Source organism: Lepisma saccharinum, chromosome 2, assembly GCF_977018435.1.
Source record: "Lepisma saccharinum chromosome 2, izLepSacc3.1, whole genome shotgun sequence".
In the NCBI taxonomy this organism is placed as follows: Eukaryota; Metazoa; Arthropoda; class Insecta; order Zygentoma; family Lepismatidae; genus Lepisma; species Lepisma saccharinum.
The window spans coordinates 205287859-205310238 of NC_139230.1; the positions used below are offsets into that span (position 1 = coordinate 205287859).

The 22380-nt window shown below is 39.0% G+C and overlaps 1 protein-coding gene across 2 annotated transcripts in view; it reads left to right on the plus strand.

Annotated features, from left to right (window-relative positions):
- The window catches only part of LOC145984281 (inactive phospholipase C-like protein 2), a 744169-nt gene that overhangs the window by 540884 nt on the left and 180905 nt on the right, over positions 1 to 22380 (plus strand). For both annotated transcript variants that reach the window (XR_014441294.1, XM_083117918.1), the window contains exon 5: positions 17654 to 17766. Coding sequence is in view for 1 of the 2 variants with exons in the window: in XM_083117918.1 (XP_082974044.1) it covers positions 17654 to 17766 (113 nt within the window). In the remaining variant the exon portion in view is untranslated. The remainder of the gene's footprint in view (positions 1 to 17653; positions 17767 to 22380) is intronic.

The window sequence follows — 22380 nt, forward strand, 5'->3', positions numbered from 1 at the left end:
ATAAAATCCACACTTTTTCAGCGCCTTTTTTTGATTTGCTTATTTTGATCAAATATGGTGAATTTAACGTCAGCTAGATTTGATGGAATTATGTAGCTAATTTAAAGATCCTGTTTAATAACATTGTTCTTCACAAGGGAAAAAACAAACGGGAAATTGATTACGAAACTGACATGGAGATAGCGAGAACTTGAAGTGAAATCTCGTATTTCTTGTTCATGTTCGATATTTTCGTAATGTCTAACCAATCAGCCATAGCTTATCCTTGTTTATGTGCTTACTTACTACAAAACATGTTACAGGCGGAAATTGAAATTAAGTTCCCAATCCAAACCTTAGCCAATTGCTGAGGTTTAGATTGGGAACTTGCTGCAGATTGGAGAAAAAATTTCCACCTTTCTATTACATGTGAATTGACACATTTTTGACTTATTACTTGTTGACACATTGCGCAGAAGCAACCTGGGGATTGTGAGCCGTGCCGAGGAAGATGATTATTAATTTTGAAACTTCGAAATCGAAATGAAAGTGTAATCAAGGCGACCCCGGAGAAGGCACATTGGACAGTGGTACAGAGCATACTTTATAGTGTACACAGAAATGAAAATTCATCAGCCGAAACAAAAAAAATCATAAAGTCTGTAGCTCAGACCAAATGTTTAAGTGTATCGACAAGAAAGATGTGGGAAGATTTGTAACAAACTTTGGCTTTTATCGTAAGGTACCTGAACCCAATATGGCCAACCTAAGGTTTCAGATTGTTTCCAATTGTATACAAAGTCAGAAAGGTAAAACGAATCGCAAGATTTAAAAGAGGGAACATTTCTGGAAGTTTACTGAAAATTGGAGTCTGTTCCAAATAATAACATGGGTGCAGGAAAGATTTTATTAAGAAGTTACGTTTAGGCCATGTTGAGTACATATGTACCCAATATGGCCTAGTTATATATTTTGTTCTTTCACTTCAAAATATGCAACAGAAATTGTAAAGTAAGTACCACAATGTTTTTTTTATAGATAGATAAGTATATTGATGCACTTAACATTTTATTTACATAATGACAATAGACATTTTCACAAAGAGAAAACTTCGTTTACAAAACAATCAACAAGGAACTGACTTGTCACAATTTGTTACCAGAAGACCATGGATTACACATTGCGGTCTTGGCAAATGAATGGGCCTTCCTCATCTTTAGTGACTCCCACACACACTATATGAACATAAGAGTAACAAATGTCACATTTGCGCATGTCTTTCACGATATATTCCTACGTAGGCCGTATTGAGTCCACCTTACATAGTGTTCTTTTCTCCTTCGTTATAAACAGGACTTTAAAGTCTAAATTTAATACATTGTTGTGAAGTACAAATTATGAGCTTTCAAAATATGGACCAGAGATATAAACACCCATCACTTGGAAGATATAGTAAGTAATAACTAACTTGTGCAATATTAGATCACATAGAACACATTCACGAGGTTCAGCAATTTTGCTTCTTTATCCTCAGGTTCAATCATGTTATTCGGACAGTCTAAATGACATACTAACATCAACTGTTGAATTAACCTTGTAACTACTTGGAAACGGCAAATAAGCCATATTGGATTCAGGTACCTTACATTTTTTACGCAAAAATTGTTCACACTTTTGGCATCCGAAGATCTAACGAACGTTAGCACCTTCTGGAAGGTACTACGCCTACGGTTTTCTTGCACTCATAAACTTAATGAGCGGAAAGAAAAATTAAAGGTTCAAGTCTTAAAAGAAAGCAATGGGATTCATTTCATACTCGACGGAACGGAACCATCAGGAACGCTTCATCAAGAGATTTCTCAATCGCTGTCGCCGCTTGCGGGAATGCGGCTGTCCATAAAGTGCAATTACGCATCTGGATATGACAGTTCACTGTCCCCAAATGCCTCTCCTTATTAACCAGTCTTCCGCAGGTGCCGCTACTAGAATCGATTCCGCATCTGCCAAATATAACCTCCAGATCCTTCAGGAACAACAAGGGTTAAGTTCGTTTGTTCTGCGCCGCTGCTGCTGCCATTGTCTCTGGTATCTATTGTCTCTATTACTAGGACTTTTCTTCCTGTCTTGTGACGTTTTGGTCTGTAGCTCAAACCTTCGATTTTTTATTTATTTATTTATTTATTTATTTATTCAAAGTTTCAGAAACAGCACTTTTAAGGCCATTTTACACTGAAAACTCTAACAAATAACAAGAACAAGTCAAGGTGGTTTAAGGTAAAAACAAGAAAAGTTAAATATAAACATAAGGCATAAACAAGGAAACAAAGATTTACATATTCATTTTTAGGGAAGATCGGAAAATGCTTTCAGGGGCAAAAATGTCTATGTTTATGGGTAAATTATTGTAGAACTGGAGCAGCCTGTGGAATAGAGCGCGCTGTATAAGAGAAAGCCTAGCTGTGGAGGTGTGGAACAATTCAGTGTTTCGGGTCGATCGAGAGGGAACTCTGAAGTTGAATTCTGTAAGAAGAGATTCAGATCTTAATTTCCCATTGATGATTTTATAGAAAAAATTCATATCGGCCATATCGCGTCGGGTCTGCAGTAACTGAATGTTCAAAGTAGTCAGGATGTCAGGTTTCTGAAGATGCCGCAAAGAAGGAATTCTATGACGAACAATGGCGGTATAGAAGCTGAGGACGGAATCCGTGCTAGAAAGATTTGTATTGGAAGCCATGGCCCAGACTGGAGAACAGTATTCGAGAATCGGAGAAATGAATGACTTGAAAAACAGGCTAAGAGAAGTTGGAGTATCAATTTCAGTGAATCTGTACAGGAGGCCTAAGAGGCGCATTGCACTTTTAGTTGTAGCTGCGATGTGTTCCTTAAAGTTCAGCTTTTCATCTATGATAACACCTAGATCTTTTTGGGCCGCAACTGTAGTAATATAATTGTTTTCAAGAACATAATGAGAATGTATTTTTTTCTTTTTTAAAGAGACTGTGAGGGAGGAACATTTCTGTGGGTTAAGTTGTAGATTCCACTGGTTACACCATGTGACAAGTTCGGAAAGAGCATTCTGGAGAATCACAGCATCTTGCGTGGTTGAGATTTCTTTGAAAAGTTTACAGTCGTCAGCAAACATGAGTAAATTGACAGGAAATGAGGAAAGTCTTTGAGGGAGATCGTCCATGTATAGGATGAACAAGAGAGGGCCCAAGACGCTCCCTTGTGGTACCCCAGACAGGACAGGAAGAAAATCAGAAGAGGCGCCTGAAAGGGTGACACGCTGTGTCCGTGAGTGTAAATAATCCTGGATTAAGGAGAGAAATTTGCCATGTATGTTAAATCTAGTTCGTAATTTGTGAATAAGAAGAGCATGGTTTATTTTGTCAAAGGCTTTTGAAATATCCAAGTATATCACATCTAGCTGGGAATTTTTGGAAATAGCCCTAGTGGCATGTGAAAGGAGAACTGAAAGATTAGTCAAGCAAGAGCTACCTGGAAGAAACCCGTGTTGGGCAGTACTGATATGCGGAGATGTAAATCTGAATAATCTGTCCTTAATGATTTTTTCACAGATTATAGACAGAGGTGACAGGAGTGATATTGGTCTGTATGATGTAGCACTATTTTTGTCTCCAGATTTGTGAATGGGTACAACGTTGGCTTTCTTGAACATCTGAGGAAACACGCCTTCAGAGAAGCACCTATTTAGCAAGAGAGAGAGAGGATGAGCCAAGAAGTCGGCAGTGTTACGGAGGAAAATTGTGGGAATTTCATCTGGTCCTAAAGAGCGGTGTATGGGTAATGAGGCAAGTAGAGATTTAACTTCATGAGAAGAGGTTTTGATAGTTGATAGAGAGTGTGAACAGACCGACTGCACGTCGGGGAGTGGGTTGGTTGAAGCATGCGAGGTGAAGTTTTCGTGAAAGAAACTGTTGAATAAGTGCACTCTTTTATCTCCACAGGCTGATTCCGATTTGTACTTGATTTCCATGGGGACGCGTGGTTTTAGTTTCCTATTTCTATTTCGTTATCTATGTTGCTTTTCTACATCGCATCGATGATGCTAAATTGTGGAATAGAATAGACAACAGGAAAAACATTGACACGTCTAACGTCGTCGCTTTGTAATCAAGGGGTCCCGAGTTCGATGCCTTGTGGAAGCATATAGTTTGGATTCCACTTTAACTGCAACTCCAGTGAACTTTGGCCTGTCTGTATAAAAATTTCATTTAAAACAATGAATTCGTAACAAATATCTAGGGTTCGAACCTAACCCAGCTTGGAAGCACACTACTCTACGTCACGTAGGGCTGGTTTCCATTAGTATATATCGTTGCATTTGCATAATTAAGACAATTGAATGTTTTTTACATGTAATAAACTTACGCTAATGGTCAAAATGGTACATGTGTAGTCTCTGCCACGTGGGAGACCCGGGTTTGACTCCCGGGGTGTGTGATCTAAGGCATTATTTCTGCATGAAGAAGTGCCTCTGGGGTCAACCCAGCCTCAAATAAATGTATACCTGGAGGTAACCATTGGAGGTGCCCACAACACCTCCAAAAATGGGCGAGATCGAGAATCCCCCCTATATGCACCTCCCCTCCCCCCATAGCATTGTGCATAACGAACTGCAATATCAGTATAATCAGAGTATTGCTACATAGTGTGATTGATGTTGAAACAATACAACAAACATTAATTTTTATTCAATTACCAATCAAGGCAATATCTCCAAAGAGTGAATAGATGTGCTGCTGTGCTAAAGCAGAATAAATGCACATTTGAACGTAACTTAGCCGTTTGTATTTTTTCAAGTACTGAAATAGTAAATAGTACTGAATAAAGTTAAATAATAAAGGAAATCTGAAATTACTTGCTATCATAATTGTGATAAAAAAAAGGTAAAGTGCTCCCCTGTGCATAGCACCATGCCATGAAGGCATATGGGGGTGTGGGGGTAACGCCCCACACTTTCTTGATCCGGTCGTGAGTGGGGGTGATGTGATCAGCATCACGCCCCTGACCGCCTTTGTGATGGTAATAGTAATTAGATAAGTAATTATCACAAGAATGTCCATAAACAGTGTAGCCTGAAAAGAGTTGGCAAATTACATTAGTATTAATATATTAAAATATTTACATTAATATAATTTCTATTTATGAAGTGCGATGTGTTCATGATACTGGAAGTTAGTTCATTTCTTACAATGAAAATTATTGATCTATAAATTCATATAAAATACTCTACGGGAAACAAATTAATACTATAGGCTACACTTATTCCTTTCCACAATTTAAGTATAGTAAATATTTATGTTCTTTTTAGAGTCGTATGAAACTAATATTGTCAATATTGTGTTTTCCACATTATAATGAAATATGTAAATATGGTCGAGCCCTCTCGAGTCACTTCTTGCGCAGATACTTATTTTCGTTTGCTTTCTCCAGAGATTCCCAGGACAGAGTTTAGTTTTGAGGGATCTTTCCATTTCGGTTATTTTATGTCGATTTTCTACCGCTTGGGTTTATCGCGACGATGAGGACGAATAATGAACTGATGGAATGGATGGATTGTACAATCGCAATGATGCATCCATGCCTTTTCAAGTTTAGAACCTGGGATCTCCAGTTATCTCTGGAGCAGGCTAACGAGGAGAAGTCTCTGCGTAAGTGGGGACGCGGAAGACGTGAGAGGGTGTGGAGGGGTGAAGCGACTGCAGTTACCAGCCTTCCCAGCAGCGTCTACTGCTTTGCTCTGCCCACTTGATTTTCCCTCCCTCTCTGTCGCTATGCGCGACTTGCTCCAAACATAGTTGGGACAGGGTATAGTTCGTTGCGCTGACCACTAATCGAAGGTTGGCTTTTGAACTTTAGATAGTTATACCAGGAAAACATTTCGAGTAAATAAGTGTAAAAACATGAATGTTAACAGTTATTACACAAACGTGTAATTACTGTGAACTGTATATGAAATATGGACATACGCATAAGTATCGACAACATAAATACAGTCCGACCCAAATATTCTTTCCGGAAACTTCCTTTTTGTGTTCTGTCTTCAATTACTACTGTTCTCTAAATTCCAACATTTTCCACGTAAGCAAAAAATGTGCGTATCTTTCATACCCAAATGTGAACTCATTTCCCATAGTCCGATATGTTACATTATACTGGGTGAGTCTTTTAAAAGAGGCCCCGTGGAAAATGCGCTCCTTGCATGTAGGCAACCTTCGTACACCGAAGAGAAGAGCGGGTTAGAGAACAGTCCAGGTTATCGGTGCCAAGCATATTCGACAACAAGACATGACATGACATATCCTGGACTGTTCTCTAACCCGCTCTTCTCTTCGGTGTACCAAAGTTGCCTACATGCAAGGAGCGCATTTTCCACGGGGCCTCTTTTAAAAGACTCACCCAGTATATAGTACAGGGTGGCGACAGACCTGGAAAACCGGGAAAAGTTAGGGAATTTGAGGGGTCGAAAACGGTCAGGGAATTTTGTCTGGTTTGGCTTTTTTTTCTTTTTTTTCGTCGTTAGGAAGTTCTGCAAGGGAACAGGAAATCTTGTTTCTAAGCTTCGGACTCAAATTTTAGGCCCCCTTCATGCACAACACAACCACGGCGTCAGAACAGCGTGGTACAGCATTTGTCGGATGAACATTTTAGGCTTTGTTGATACGTACAGTCATGGACACTTCTGGGTTATAATGATCCCATTGAAAGTCAATAGCATTGCTCCAACCCAGAAGTGTCCGTGACTGTACATACGATTTTTGTCGAATATCGCCGCTCGACAAATTGTCTCACTACTACATGCGACAGAAATCGCATACATGGCACTCATATGGAATTGATTTTTGTTGGATGTCTTCGGAATGCAACATCCAACAAAAATCGCATGCATAAACAGAGCTTTAGACTGCAAATATGCTGCTGGAATATGTGTCTCACATTACCTTATTTAATGTAGGTAATGCGTACGATGGTTTTCTTTCATCATCCTGGCATAATACTGGTTTTGCACAAGTTAACATAAGTTTACTATGACATTGTACTATTCTTAGATATCAAGAAGAATCCAACAAAACGGGATATATATTGAATAATATCATGAAAAAGTGAAACATAAATCTGCATTGGTAAACGTTATAAAAATTTGGCAAGTACCTGCTCCCAACCTCAGATTTTCTGCAACATTCGTATTGCAATGAAATTAATGCTCCCCCTCTGTCCTGCCCGGCTAATGTCCAATATTATGAAATAAAATACTAATAATAAATACATAAATATTTTAATATAATTACTGAAGTCATTCAATCCTAAAAGCATATCACTTTCTTCAATAATTTACGTTTCTCTGAGAGCCCTGGAAAATTTTCACTTTTCATCTACTGAGTTATACGAGGGCCGCCCAGAAAGTAAGTTCCAATTAGTAGGGACCTTGATTTTTCGAATCAAACGCGAGAACCGTGAAAAATGTTAATTGCTAAGAAGTAGTGTTCATGAATGTGCAGTGATGTCTTGACACATTTCTCGCCCGTTTGAAATATCAAAGTAATGCGAATTTGGCATAAAATGCGAATTATTGAAATTTTTCGCGATTTTTTAAAAATGTCCTTGAACAACGAAAATTTCCGTGAAATCCAACATTGTTGATTTTCTAAGCTTAAAGAAACAAAATGTGCCACATTTGTGTACATAGAATGTGCAAGTTTTCCACCATTCTATTGAAGAGAAAACGCTAATGCATGTTATACATGGAATAATTTTGACAGCTACATTAAATCATGTATTTCCCACGATTTTTTCAACTTCTATCAGAACAATTTGCATCACAGAGCAAAGTGGCAGGGTTCTAACAGGAAATCGTGTGCATATCTACCGTCACACGGGAGCCGCATTTTCAGTATTTGTAGCGTGAGAAGTGTTTTGAATTACCGAGCTAAGTGGTGCGGTTTTGGCGGAGATCGAGTACTCATCTATCACCACAGGGAAGTAGTAACATCGGCATTTGTCGAGCGAGAAATATTTGAGCTCAGTCGTTAGGGCGTCTGACTACCATGCGAGAGACCAGACTTCGATCCCCAGCGGGGGAGAACCAGGATCGTTTCCACCTGTTCAAGCGATTCCGGCGCCCACCCAGCGTCGTATCAAGTGGGTACCTGGAGGAGAAACTGGGAGGTAAAGGTGACCAGGGGTGTGGTGCTGACCCCATCACCCCCACCTTCGGCCGCCTTCATGATGTGGTGCAAAGCAATTCCTCAAAAATCGGTTCCAACATATCAAACTGTCACGAAAATAGGTAGACCATGTGACCTACAATTTAAAATAATAGTTTAAAAGCACAATGGAAGTATTAAGTATAAATTTTGGTATATTTGGCAGAAAAATGTTCTAAAATATAAACGCAAATTTTGGGAAACGTAACACACTAAAAAAAAAAAAAAGATAATGCCAACTTTTGGTGCCATAATATATCGGTATCTGTCACGTGAGATTGATTGATTTTGTGTGCATCGCCACTTATGGTCATTTTGCACCCTTCAGTATATACGGGGGAAATTCCCTTATCGAAAACCCTTACCTTTAAATGAAAAAGGTGGTATAGAAAATAACTTTCCCAAATTAACTTCCAAGGTATCAAACTCTCATGAAGAGGCGTGGGCCATGTGACTTACAATTTGAAACAGTAGTTAAAAATCCATGAAGGTATAATTTCAGGTATTTGCTAGAAAATGCGCTAAAATGAAAATGTGAATTTGGGAAAAAATAACTTCGAATAGTATTAAGAAAATAAATAAATAACAAAAATCAAGGTCCCTACCGATTAGGCATAAATAAAACAAGAATATCACTAGTAATTTATTGCATTAGTAACAGTGAATCCTAACCTAATTTTAGCATAATCACCACCATTGTTCTGGCATTTGTCGTAGCATGGCACTAAATTTTGTATGCCCATGGCATATGTGTCTGACAGCAAAGACTGGAACTAACTCTACTGCAATGTAGCTGTCAAATTCTTGTCCTGCCAGAAACCACTTCAACTGAACAAACAGATGGAAGTCGGTACATGCAAGACCAGGATTGTACAGGGAGTGGTCCAAGATCTCTCACTTGAAGTGATGCAAAGAGCCTACGTGTATGGGGACATGCACATTCGATTGGCCTTCCGTGAGTTGTCTGCACCATCGTCTGACCATACTATCGCTCACGCCGTCCAGTCTGCACACCTCACACAATTGCTGGTGGCTCTATGCCAGAATCTGAGCCTGCAAAAATCTGATTACTGCACGTACCTCGCAGTCGGTGAGAGACTGCATGAGACATGCCATCTTTAACCTAGAACTGTCCTAGACTACATCAGATTACAGCCACATGCCACTTCTTCCTGCCCGCATGTGTGTGTCGCTCTCCGGCCACTAGTGCCGCGTACAGGTGCCATTGGACCTTTTTTCTGAACGCCCCTCGTATATGAACTTTCAGAAGCTGTTATCAACAGTGTGTTCCTGTTTTAATATTTGAATAGCTAAATCAGACACCTATACAAAGCAATTCTATAAATTCCTTGCGTTAAATTTCTAATACCTACATACCCTTATTTTGGACAATTCAGTTGTTTCACTTATGTGCAAGGGTAAAGTTGTTTGCTTTACAGAGAAAAGAAAAGTAGGTTTATGCATCGAAAAATGAGTCTGCACTCATAGTTCATGCAAGCAGAGGGTTTCAAACCTCAGTGGAAATAGCAACATATAATACCGAGAATGCCTAAGGAGATTGATAAATTACAACATTTCTTTCTTCATCAATCACTCTTCACTCTTATCTCATTTAGTCGTAACTTTAAAAATAGTAAAATATTTTATTTAAAGCTGACTTTGTATGATAAAATCCCATAATGCCTCCCTAGCTTGTGAATTGCAATAATTTTCCAAAATCACTATTTTCCAGTTTGAATTCAAATTATAGAGAAAAGAGAAATGAAGTCAATTTCTTGGAAAATAATATTGGTACTTAACACAATACATACCTGGATCTGTATGAGTTTATAATTTCCACTTGCAAAAACATTGATTTAATTTAGTTTAGTAATTGTCAGGGAAAAATGTAAATTTTGTCCTGGAAAACCTGGAGAAGTCAGGGAATTTCATTTCTGCTTGTTTGTAGCCACCCTGGTAGCGTAATTGCTGGATATTTTTCAGTCTCTCACAGGAAAGTATTTTATTGGATACCTAGACGTTAACGAACAATTAATAAACATACATTGTATTTCATTTCGTGAAAGGACACGCACTATTTTTTGCGCTATAATGGTTCCGATGAAAACTTAATATACACTAGATTAATGTACTAAACCTTTTATTGAAGAACATTAAAGTATCAAAGCTTAATAACTAGCTTAAAATGAGCCTGCCATATGGTGTGGCTACAAATTGTTGATGACCTTATCACATGTGGACGCGAACGATTATATACTTGTGAAGTCTGGCATTTGACTGCAAAATACGGAGTCCAGTATTGGGTTTTTAGAATCAGATTGTTATTATAGTAGATATAAACAGCCTTGAAACATTTGGTTTGGCGTGAAAGTGCTATACTCTGTCCCGGGAATCTCTGGAGCGAGCGAATGAAAACAAGTCTCTGCGCAAGTGGGAACTCGGAGAGGGTTCGACTAATGAACTCACGAGAGGGGAAGTGAGTGTAGCAACAAGCCGTTTGTAGCAGGGCGCACTGCTTTGCTCCATCAACTAGCTTTCTCCCCTTCCCTTCCGTTATGCGTAATCTTGCTTCACAGATTCCAGAGACAAGAGTATAGTGAAGTTGCTTCCTTAAGAAGACGAAAATTTTAAGGGACTGTAAGATCTTTTGTCATACTTTCTAGAAGTTTTGAACTCTGCTACAATGGTTCCATGAAGGTCTTCTAACCACACTCCCTCTTCCTCGAGCGTCAAGTTCCTTCAGGTCTGTAGTGGAAACGTAAACAGACATGTGATAGTGAGCACTAGAGATAACACTATCCTGCCCTCTTCGACTACATCTCTGAAGAACCTTCATTTTTTCGGACAAAGCTCGGTAAGACCTTCTTGAAGATTGTACGTTGGTAGAAAAATTGCATTCTACACTCTGTCCATGGAATATCTGGAGCAAGTGAACAAAACAAGTCTCTGCGCAAGTAGTGTTTCGAGAGGACTCGACCAAAGAACGCTTGAGTGGGATTTTTGGATTTTTGATTGCGTGGAAGGGGTAATGCAGTTGTGGCTACCGTTTGCAGCACCGCGCACTGCTTCGATCTACCAACTCGCTCTCTCTCCTTTGCCATTATACGCGGCGTTGCTCCACAGACTCCTCGGACATGGAATCTGTGGAGCAAGACTGCGCATGACGGTAGAGAAGGGGAGAAAGCGAGTGGGCGGATCGAAGCAGTACGCGCTGCTGCTAACAGCTGGAGCCGAATTTTCCTCTTCATGCACTCGATTCCCATCTCACGAGTTCATTGGTGAAGCCCTCTCGAGTCGTTTTCGTTCGCTTGCCGAGAGATTCCCGGGATGGAGTATAGTACATATAGTTGGTCATTTCGTGAACCAAATTGTATCTCTCTATCTCCGATGGCATGGAAGGCGAAGTTAAGGTGAACAGCCACCGACTTCACATAACAACACTAACTCCTCTTCGCTGCCTCTTCCTCACCTGAGAAGATATTCATATATGGTGTCATTTTGTTGCGTAAATAACAGAAATGTAAATTGCGTATTTCCAGCGAGTGATTGTGGGAGATCAGAGGAGTTATTTATAAGAGGGCCGTGAGGATGGTGTACACGGGGATGAAACTGGAGAACGAGTTGTAAACTGCCGGCGGCGTTATGATTGATTAAAATCTGTGCGACCTGCATGTTTTCTGCCAATTCTAAATTTCTGGAAAGAGAGTGAAATATATTAATGCTTCGTTCTGAATGCTTATATTCCTGTATTACTTTTATTATTAAATTGATAGTTTCTGGATTTTTATTTATCACATATTATTACTTGCACTTATATACAATTGCGTTTATATAAAATAGGCCTTAAGGTTTGCAAAGAGTTCATGCCGGCATGTGCCATGTTGAGTATCTATGATTTTGAGAAATTTTGTTTTCATAGTTTTTAAATTTTAGCGAGTGAAATTTATCTTTTACTTCTCCACATTGGCGAGAGAAGAAGAGAACGAAAGGTGTAAACGTTTGTAGAGGAAAGTCACCAAAACCGACATACCATTTTGTTTTTTACTCTTAACTCAGAGTAGAGGAGGAATTTTCCGAAGTGGAATACATCAATGTATGCAACAATTCCATGCCCAAGTATAAGCTGTGTAACAATATTACAACAACATTTTGTATCGCAAAATTGTTTTTTCACGAAAGGTACAATTGTGGCATCCGAGGAAATGTGTTCCTAAACCGACATACCTGTTTAAATAAGGAATTAAATTACAAAGCAACACAAACAAATATATGTAAATGTTTTATATTAGCGAGTAAAGCAATTCCTTTAATCATCATGAAACAAATGCAATTTCTATGGACCATTTAGCCGTCAATGGCAAGTCATTTACAGAAAACACAGACTTAATTGTAAGTCATGTTCAGCACCTGCATATTGAACATGAGCCCAAAGATTGCACATTATATACATTATCGATTCTTCACCACTGGCATCTTCAGAATAAAGTCCTTAACCAAAATGCATTTAGCATCTAAAGTATCTTCATCTCGCGCAACAGTTTAGGGAATCCAATTATTGACGTATGTCGGTTTAGGGAACGACGCCATCAAAAACAATAACCTCAAAAATTTACAAATGCCACATATTAACAACTAAAAGAAATGCATGATCGGAATCGTTATTCTATCTACAATGATCTGATAAAACTGTAAAACTTTACTCATCCTTCCAGTATGAATAATATAGTGTTATGCACAGACAAAGAAAAGTATTGAAATCACCCAAAAACAATAATCTATCCCTACACAAAGAAAACCATCACCACCGCTCGTTTCACTGGTCGCACATTATCTTGGAAGCCTAAAGAATAGATTTACCCTGTTACCGCAAAGTGGCAGGACTTCTCGGCTGTGAAATAGTGGTGTGTCAGTTTAGGAGCCCTATGTCAGTTTTGGTGACTTTCCTCTAAATATTTGCTCAAAATAGGTTTTATTCTGAAATTTATTCTCCACGAATTTTATTCGAAAATGCAGCAATTTCATTCCTATCTATGTAAAATATTAGGTAAGCATTAATGCCTCAACTTAGTATTTGTATCTTTAACTTCGAAAAACCCTTTTACTCAATTGATGAGTAGGCTATCTATGCATGCAATATAGCATATTTTAGGAAATTACTTATCATTCAACCAATTCAGATGTTATTAAAAATAAAAATTAAATGTGCACTATTCAATTTAAAAATACACAAGATACAGTATTCACATGATCTATTTATTAATTTAGTGTACACCAGAGTATTCCTCCAACCATGGAACTGTAATACGCCAAGATAACATTTCCGTTACATTACATAATTCTCCATTGTATTCTATTATATTTCACTGTATCCATGCATTGCATTCCATTGAATTCTCGTATTCTAATGTTCACAGTACCGTAAACACGAATTGACATGTCCGATATCACAACATGCAAGTGGAAGCATGTGATTCATGGATGAAATGAATCTATTCTATTCTAATTAAAAAGATTTGTTTTGATGAAAGTAATGCCCTGTGATGGGCCGGGATCTCCTGATGCTCGATTCATTTTCTCACAACAGAGGGTTTATAATATAATCATAATACGTCATCATCGCGACAAACTCAAATATGTGTATACTCTGTCTCGGGAACATGTGGAGCAGCGCCGCGCATAACTGTAGAGAAGGGAAGAAAGCGAGTGGGCGGAGCAAAGCATTGCAAACGATTGGTAGCTGCAGCCGCAATCCCCCCCCCCCAACATCCCATGCACTCACTTCCCTTCTCACACGTTCATTGGTCGATCCCCTTTGAGTCCATCGTGCACAGAGGACTTTGTTTTCCTTCCCTCGTTCCAGAGATTCCCGGGACAGTGTAAATCGAATGTCGAGTAAGAATAAATACAACAGAATGGATGTAACAACAAAATGGATGAACAAGGGTAACAACAAAATGGATGAAATGGCATTGTCTCAAGCCTGCATCTACGTAAATATACAACTACAGTCAAAATAGGGCATTTTTAGTTACTTTCAACTGCATCTAAATTTTTACGAAACTCACTGTATAATATCCAGACCTAGCAGGACGAAAGAGGACAAACTATAGTCCAAAAATATTGAGAACTTCACTGTTTCTTCATGTATATGCGCGTACAATAATTATAATAATTATAACGACTATAGACTATACTGTTTCCCCCTTCCTAATTCTTACCTACAAGTCAACAATACATTGCACTGATGAATAACATTACATGTGAACTGTTTGAAACTAATTTGAAAAACTTTTTGTTTACGGCTTTCTGGCAGGATTTACAAAATTATGAAAACACTGATTTTGTATTTACAGTTTTTATTTAAACGAAAATGGTAGTTTTAGAATCGAATATCTGTACTCACTACAAACTGTGTACTTTTTACATATCTCTACTGTACAAATCGATTACGTGGAGATAGCGGTTGACCTCAAACTGTCAACAGGTGTTACATCAAAACGTTCCAGGAATGACCATTGGGTTTCTGGCACGTACCCAGAAAGTTGTAAAAAAAGAATTCTGTTGCATCTTCTCACATTCATGATTTTACATGGAAAGTTTGTGCATAACGTTTGTATATATTTAGCTTTAATGACATTATCAATAATTAAGTTCTTTCAAATGATATCATGCATGTAATTTGCATGTATAATATTTGCATGTAAAATATTATTAAAATATAAGCTTTAATCTTTTTTAATAGGACACATTAGTTTCCCATACTTCAGATTTTGGATCTTATATTTGAAAAATAATATGCACTAATCTTCTGGTATTTACACTCTGTCCCATCTATCTTTGGAGCAGTCGAACCAAAACAAGTATCTGCGCAAGTAATGACGCGAGACGGCTCCACAAATGAACACATGAAAGGAACGGGATTGTGTGGAGGGGGAAAAGCGCCTTCCCAGCAGAATTTACTGCTTTGCTCTGCCCAGTCATTTCCCCACCTTATCTGCTGCTGTATGTGGCCTTGCTCCGGAAATAGCTGGGACAGGGTGTAGTGTGTTGGATGTCCTTACATATCAGAAGGTACTCTCTCGCACAGGGCCAGACTGGGACTGCCAAGAATGCTGTGGAAATTTTCATCATCAACGCGCTGTCATGAAGAAGTAAATAATCGTTGATTGTACAACCTGTAACAGAGGTCTGTGAAGCAACGCCACGCATTACAGCAGAGAAGGGGCAAAAGCGAGAGGGCGGAGCAAAGTCGTGCTGCAATCTGCTGGTAGCCACAACCGCGTTTCTTCCTCCACGAACTCGCTTTCGCTCTCACGCGTTTATTGGACGAGCCCTCTCGAGTCACTACATGGGCAGAGAACTTGTTTTCGTTCGCTTGCTCCACGGACTCCTAGGATAGAGTATAATAGAATGATTTGAGTTGATTTATTTTACTTCGCGTTTCTGCCACTTTTGGCTAATCACGAAGATAAAGTAGATGGAGGGACAATCATAAACATATATGGACAGCCCAGAACAAAAGTCCCACAGAGGATTACACTGGCCATTGGTCCAGACGCCAGAGCCTTGCTAGTCCGCAAAATGCAGTCCAGGGTGTACTACGTGGAAAAGAGGTTGACATTTGGGTATCTTCTCAAAGTGTCACCCCTTACATCTCCATATTATAATAGATATTCGTGGCAAAATTATTACATTTTTGTCTCAATACTTCAAACTTACAAAGTTAGTTTGTGCCCTTAATTGAGTAAATATACAGTGCATTACTACTACAGTGTATATTGAGTACTGGCCTTGAACCAGTCAGGTCTTATTGCGTCATATTCTGCTACAGAAACTTAGTGATCTCATTTTAAAATGTTAATTTTCTTTCATTTGTTACTTGAAAGGTAATCGCAAAAGAATGGATGGACAATATTTATATTGAAAATTAACCACACCTCTTTATATTGTTATGTCCTGTGCTAAAATAACATATTGGCCTGAGATTGTCATGATCATTATGTGTATGACACCGCTAAGAATCAGTAAAAGTATGTCTTTTCAATACAACTTGGAGCCTGTAGAGGCATTGCGACAGGTTCTAAGTTCAAGTTATTGAAAGCACGTTCTAAAAATTCAAGACACATTAAAATGTCTATGTTTATTGACTAGAGTGCTTTGGAAGGCAAGCGAGTATGTTTGTTGACTTCCACCTCACCATGCAAATTGTCTTGTTTCCCCTGATATTTTGATGAGGAAATAAAATGAGTGGTGACAGAAACATACTTCGTCTCTGTCATGTCCACGCCGTGAAACCTTGCAAAATGTGCTGAGAAATCATCCTAAGTTTCTTTCTGTTGTGCACAACTATGGCATTAACCCAACACAATATCAAATCATTGATCCATAAATGGCAGGTCAATCATCATCTTGTTGCTCACCGTTTTTAATATTTGGCGTCAGTTTCCTAAAGGGTAGGAGCGATTCTTTGTGGCCCATCAACAATGGGGAAAAAGTCCGTGTCAGAAGCTATAAAATGGCAAGTTATTGGTATGAAGAAAAGCGGCAGGTATAGTAGAGAAGTCGCTCAAGTCATGAGTTAACTATAATATCACGATATGAAAGGAGACGAGCAAAGTGCAAGAAAAACAACCAAGTGGACGTTCAAGGAAAACTTCAGTCTGTGAAAACAGGGTGATATAAAAAAATAATAGGAGGGCTTCCCTTCCAGAAATTAACGGGAAGTTTGCTGATATTGCAGGTAAAGAAATTAGTTCCATGACTTTTTCCCGGTTTGAGAGGAATGACAATCTCTCTTTCTCTAGTCCACACTAGAGAATCTGTGGAACACTATCCGGCTAAGACTGGCAAGCATAATCCTTCAAATGTGATTGAACTACGAGGATCGCACTGATATGGTCTGCCATAAGCTTACACTCTGTCTCGGGAATCTCTGGAGCAAGCGAACGAAAACAAGTCCTCTGCGCAAGTAGTGACTCGAGAGGACTTGACAAATGAACGCGTGAGAAGGGGAAGTGAGTATTGAGGGGAAAGCGCGGCTGCAGCTACCAGCCGTTTTCAGTAGCACGCACTGCCTTGCTCCACAGATTCGCGAGACACGAGGATCAAAGACTATTTGAAGGCTGGAGGTGGAACAATTGACTAGTAAAAGCGTGGAAAACATTTCTGAAAATGGCATTTGTGACTGTGAATGTAAAATTTCCATGTAAAATATTATTAATTAAAAATTAGCTTTAAAAATTTGAAAGAAACGGATGGCCGTAAATTTTTGTTAGTGATTGCATTTTCATGTCAGGGTGTGATGCACAGAGTTAGCTTTACCTTTATGTAATATATTATTTTACAAAGTGAGTGAGTGAGTGAAACAGAAACCAATTTCTAATAATTATAAATGAGAACTTAATGAGCATTTTTTTTAATTACATGCTTGTCTCTGTTCACAGGAGTTCGATCAGGCGAAAATGGACGGAAAGAGGGGGAGAATAGATAGCAAGGAGTTCATTGATATGTTCAAAGAAATAGCCACAAGACCTGAAGTTTATTTTCTTCTTATCAGGTATGTTCATAGTAGTTCAGTTTTTGTACTGTGTTAATTTTGTAATCTAAGAATAATCTGGACAAGAATTACATAACTTCTGAACACAGAAATATTCAACATGTTTTCCTACCTTGTTTCATATAAGTTCGAGGCATTTAATCTATTATGGTTAATTAAGAAACTATTGTTCTTGAAGTTTGGAAACTAACATTCTCTATGCTTATGAACATTAAACAATATTTTAAGTTTAATTGTTACTCAAATAGGTCAAATCACCAAATGCTTTCGTCAATGATTTGTATTTCATGTATTTGTCTTATTTCATATCGCTTTCATTCCACCCATGACTAACCGCGACGATGGAATCTATGCAGGGGCACACTCCCAAAGGAAGTCCAGGACAGGGCTCGAACCTGTAACCCTATGTGGCGAGTTAACCTCTAAACGTGCTAGTCCACCGAGGCGCTACTTTCGTCGAGGAAACCTGAATGTATTACTTTTGGTTAGATAATGTAACATGATATGAACAAACTTCAAAACACTTGTTCGGTGCCTGAGTCCACTGTGTACACCACCGCCAAACTAGTCTGTAAAAATTCTGGATTCAAGTCTCGGTAAGGGTACTTGTGTTCCTCTCTGATTTGTCTCTTTAAGAAGTTAATCTTATCATCCATGGTTATTATCGTCAGTGATATCAAGACGGGGAAAAAGAGCGACATCGAATGAGGCACCCTTCATGACAATCTTCAGCTTTACGGCTGTGGATGTGACACCGCATTTTCCTTCTGAAAATCTTCCGCCGTACGGTTATGAGATTGCGTTTCCCTCCAGAGAACCTTCATCTTTAAGGCTGCGGTTGTGAGAATACGTCTCCCTCCTGAGAATCTTCAGCTTTACGGCTGTCATTGTGAGAATAGTCTCCCTCCTGAGAATCTTCCGCTTTGCGGCTGCGGGTTGTGAGAATACGTCTTCCTTCTGAGAACTTTCAGCTTTACGGCTGCGGTTGTGAGAATACGTCTTCCTTCTGAGAACTTTCAGCTTTACGGCTGCGGTTGTGAGAATACGTCTCCCTTCTGAGAACTTTCAGCTTTACGGCTGCCTTTGTGAGAATAGTCTCCCTCCTGAGAATCTTCAGCTTTACGGCTGCCATTGTGAGAATAGTCTCCCTCCTGAGAATCTTCCGCTTTACGGCTGCGGTTGTGAGAATACGTCTCCCTCCTGAGAATCTTCAGCTTTACGGCTGCCGTTGTGAGAATACGCCCCTCTCCTGAGAATCTTCCGCTTTACGGCTGCGGGTTGTGAGAATACGTCTTCCTTCTGAGAACTTTCAGCTCTACAGCTGCGGTTGTGAGAATACATCTTCCTCCTCAGAATTTACAGCATTACGGCTGCGGTTGTGAGAATACTTCTCCGTCCTGAGAATCTTCAGCTGTACGGCTGCGGTTCTGAGAATTTTTCCGTCGGCTCGGTGGTACGAGCGCGATAAATGGTTGTCTTTCGACATTTCCATCTAAGTTCCTAGCTTTGAGTTCCGGCCTGGGCTGGAGTGTTCTTTGTGAGTGTCCCTTCATCGATTTCATCATTATCCTCATTGTTGCGATTAACCAAAAGTGGCAAAGAAACGACGTAAAACAACAAAAATGAAATACTGAATGTCCGCTTTACGGCTGAGAGTATGATAATGCATATGATGTTGCTATTGCAAATTTTGAAGTTTTGTCTAGTGTTCGAAATTCACATGAACACCATGAGGTTGCTTGATATGTATTTAATTGTGTTGAAATCAGTTGAAATGTTTACCGTGTTGATTAGATTAAATGGCCCTTTGTGTGCTGTGTGGCATTTTACACGCTTTCTCTACTGTTACAACATATGCTGTTCACTGCACGGGTGTACCCAGGATGCACGTATTGACTAGTAAATTGCCTCGACGTAGGTGTTAGTGGATTTCCATTGCAAGCAATCTGCTTCCGAGGGAAATCTCATAGGAAATCAAAGCAATTTGTTTCCTTATCTCTGCGTAGAATTGTCCTGGTATCATTATCCAGAAAATATAGCATACTTTTGTAGCTTGAAAACAAGGAAAGATATAGCCATGATTGCATGGAATTCTAAAAGAGTGTAACAATAAAAGTGGAAATATATGGTCTTCCAATACTTTTATACGAGACATGAACACGCAAAATCCCACTTGAAATGAACAACTGATGCATGCCCATACCAATTTTTATATTTTGGTTATTTTAGAACAGTTTAGAACAAAATCGAATGGAGCAAGCACAAAGAAACATTCATGTCTTATGGAAGATTCGAACCTACGATATCTGTATTCGCACCACGTTAAGACAGCCTCTGTTACAAATATCGGCACCCTCCATACACACACATACAACCGTGAAAGAAAAAAATGTGAATCAGAAATTTATTACGTATTTGCTTTTTATGTATTTCGTCACATAAATAGAAAGACGGAAATATTAAAACATGATATGTAACATTTTGTTATAATTTTGTTGCTTTGGTTGTAATTCAACAAATAATGACTAGCCAAAATTAATAAGTGGTGCAGGTTTGTTGTTTCAAATTATTTGTAACACTTCTTCATGTTGTATAACCACATGTACGTACATGAATCCAGTTTCCCTGCAATACTAAAACTGTATAATTTAGATTAAACCTGACTTTGTTATTGAAATAATAAAAAGGAGATTATATTGTGGGTTACTAGAAAGATGGATTTTCCGACTTCGACTTGATAAATCAGTTCTTTATATGCTACGGTGAGGACGTTGCTTATAAATTCATGTGTGATCTGACAGCTGCGCCATTTACATACTGATAAGAGAATCTGAACAAAATCATCCTCAAATTACCTGCTCTGGAGCAATTCATATCCACAATGGATATTGAGTTCATTTCCAGAGTAATATACAAGGATGAGTACTTCACCTATGGCGTGGTGGTAACGTCGTCGCCTTGCAATCAAGGTGTCAGGCACATAATGGTTAGAAATCCTACTTTAAACTGTAGGTCCACAATTGGTCATCTGTGCGTAAAATGGACTTGAACTAGACGTATGTATGCAAACTAAAATATACGGAGATGAATTTGAATCGGCTATCAAATCCTTACATTTAGGTAACCGGTAGGATAACAAGTTGATGCCATGCAAGTATCAAACGTCAGTTGTGAAACTAGAGAACTTAGTCGGAGGGGCGACTCAAGATAAAATTTTCACCCGGGCAAGGTGGAGTTTTGGCGCCCCACTCAACTTTCTACTTTACTTTCCAACATCCTCCAATAAAAGAAAATGACAATATTGTGTATTTATGCTTTTAATTATACAAAATAATAATAGTAGTTTTTAAATAGTTCAAGTGTTACTGTTAAAGAGCACATTTATTTCAGCCCCCATGGCGGAGTGGTTAGCACATCGCGCTACGACGCCAGGAGTCCCGGGTTCGAATCCCGGTCTGGGAATGGATGTTTGTGATTATCCATTCATCAATTTCGTCATATCATCCCCATCTTTGCAAATTAGTCAAAAGTGGCACTAAAAGCGAAGTAAAATAAAGCAAATTAATCAATCAATCAAAAACGTTTATTGCAGATATCTGTTTATAAAATAGCTGCGCTTATGTAATCAGAAATAAGATCTTGATGCTTACCAATTGTCTTCACTGAATTTCAATGTAACCTTGAGCAGTTTGTGGATGAACCTTGAGTTATTATCAAAACATATTTGTAATATTCATGGAACCATCTTGTATTAAATTATTTTAGCATAATGTCACAAGGTTTTTTAAATTCACACCATATATAATTTTGTTTGATACCAACACTTTTTGCAATTCAATTTTGTATTTACATGTGTACTATTTTATTAATACAATTTGATCAGACTGCGAACATTGGCCATGCTAATAGCAACACTGCAAGGAGGGATACAGAAGCTGATCAGGGTGTGGAGCAGGGGACGCAACAGAGAATTCAATGTTAACACTTCCATTTTCTTCTTCGTCTTCTTCTTCATTCATTAGGTTACCGGGAAGCAAGCAGCTCGGTGTTTGAGGCGCTTGAAACGAAATCGTGCACCTCACTATGCTACTGTTTCAGAGAAACAGTAACAGTTGTATGTGGAAGTGCTTTTGCACTTATTTGCGGGGAAATTATTATGTTCTACAACAATTTTTTACTTACTCTGTATCGAGAATCTGTGGAACAGGCTCGCGCATAACGGTAGAGAAGGGGAGAAAGCTAGTAGGCGGAGCAAAGCATTGTGCGCTCTTGAAAACGGCTGGAAGTTGTAGCCGTGTTCACTCCCATGCACTCACTTCCCCTCCCGAGCGTTCAGTGGTCGAACCCTCTCGACTCACTACGTGCGTAGAGACTTGTTGTCGTTTGCTTGCTCCAGAGATTCCTGGGACAGAGTGTATGCTCTATCCCTGGGAATCTCTGGAGCAAGGCCGCGCATAAGGGTAGAGAATCGGAGGGAAGAAGTACACGCTGCTGCCAACAGCAAGTACTTGCAGTCATTTCCCCCCTCCACGCAATCGCGTTCCTTCCCATGTGCTCATTGGTCAAACCCTTTTGAGTGACTACTTGCGCAGAGACTTGTTTTCCTTCTCTCGC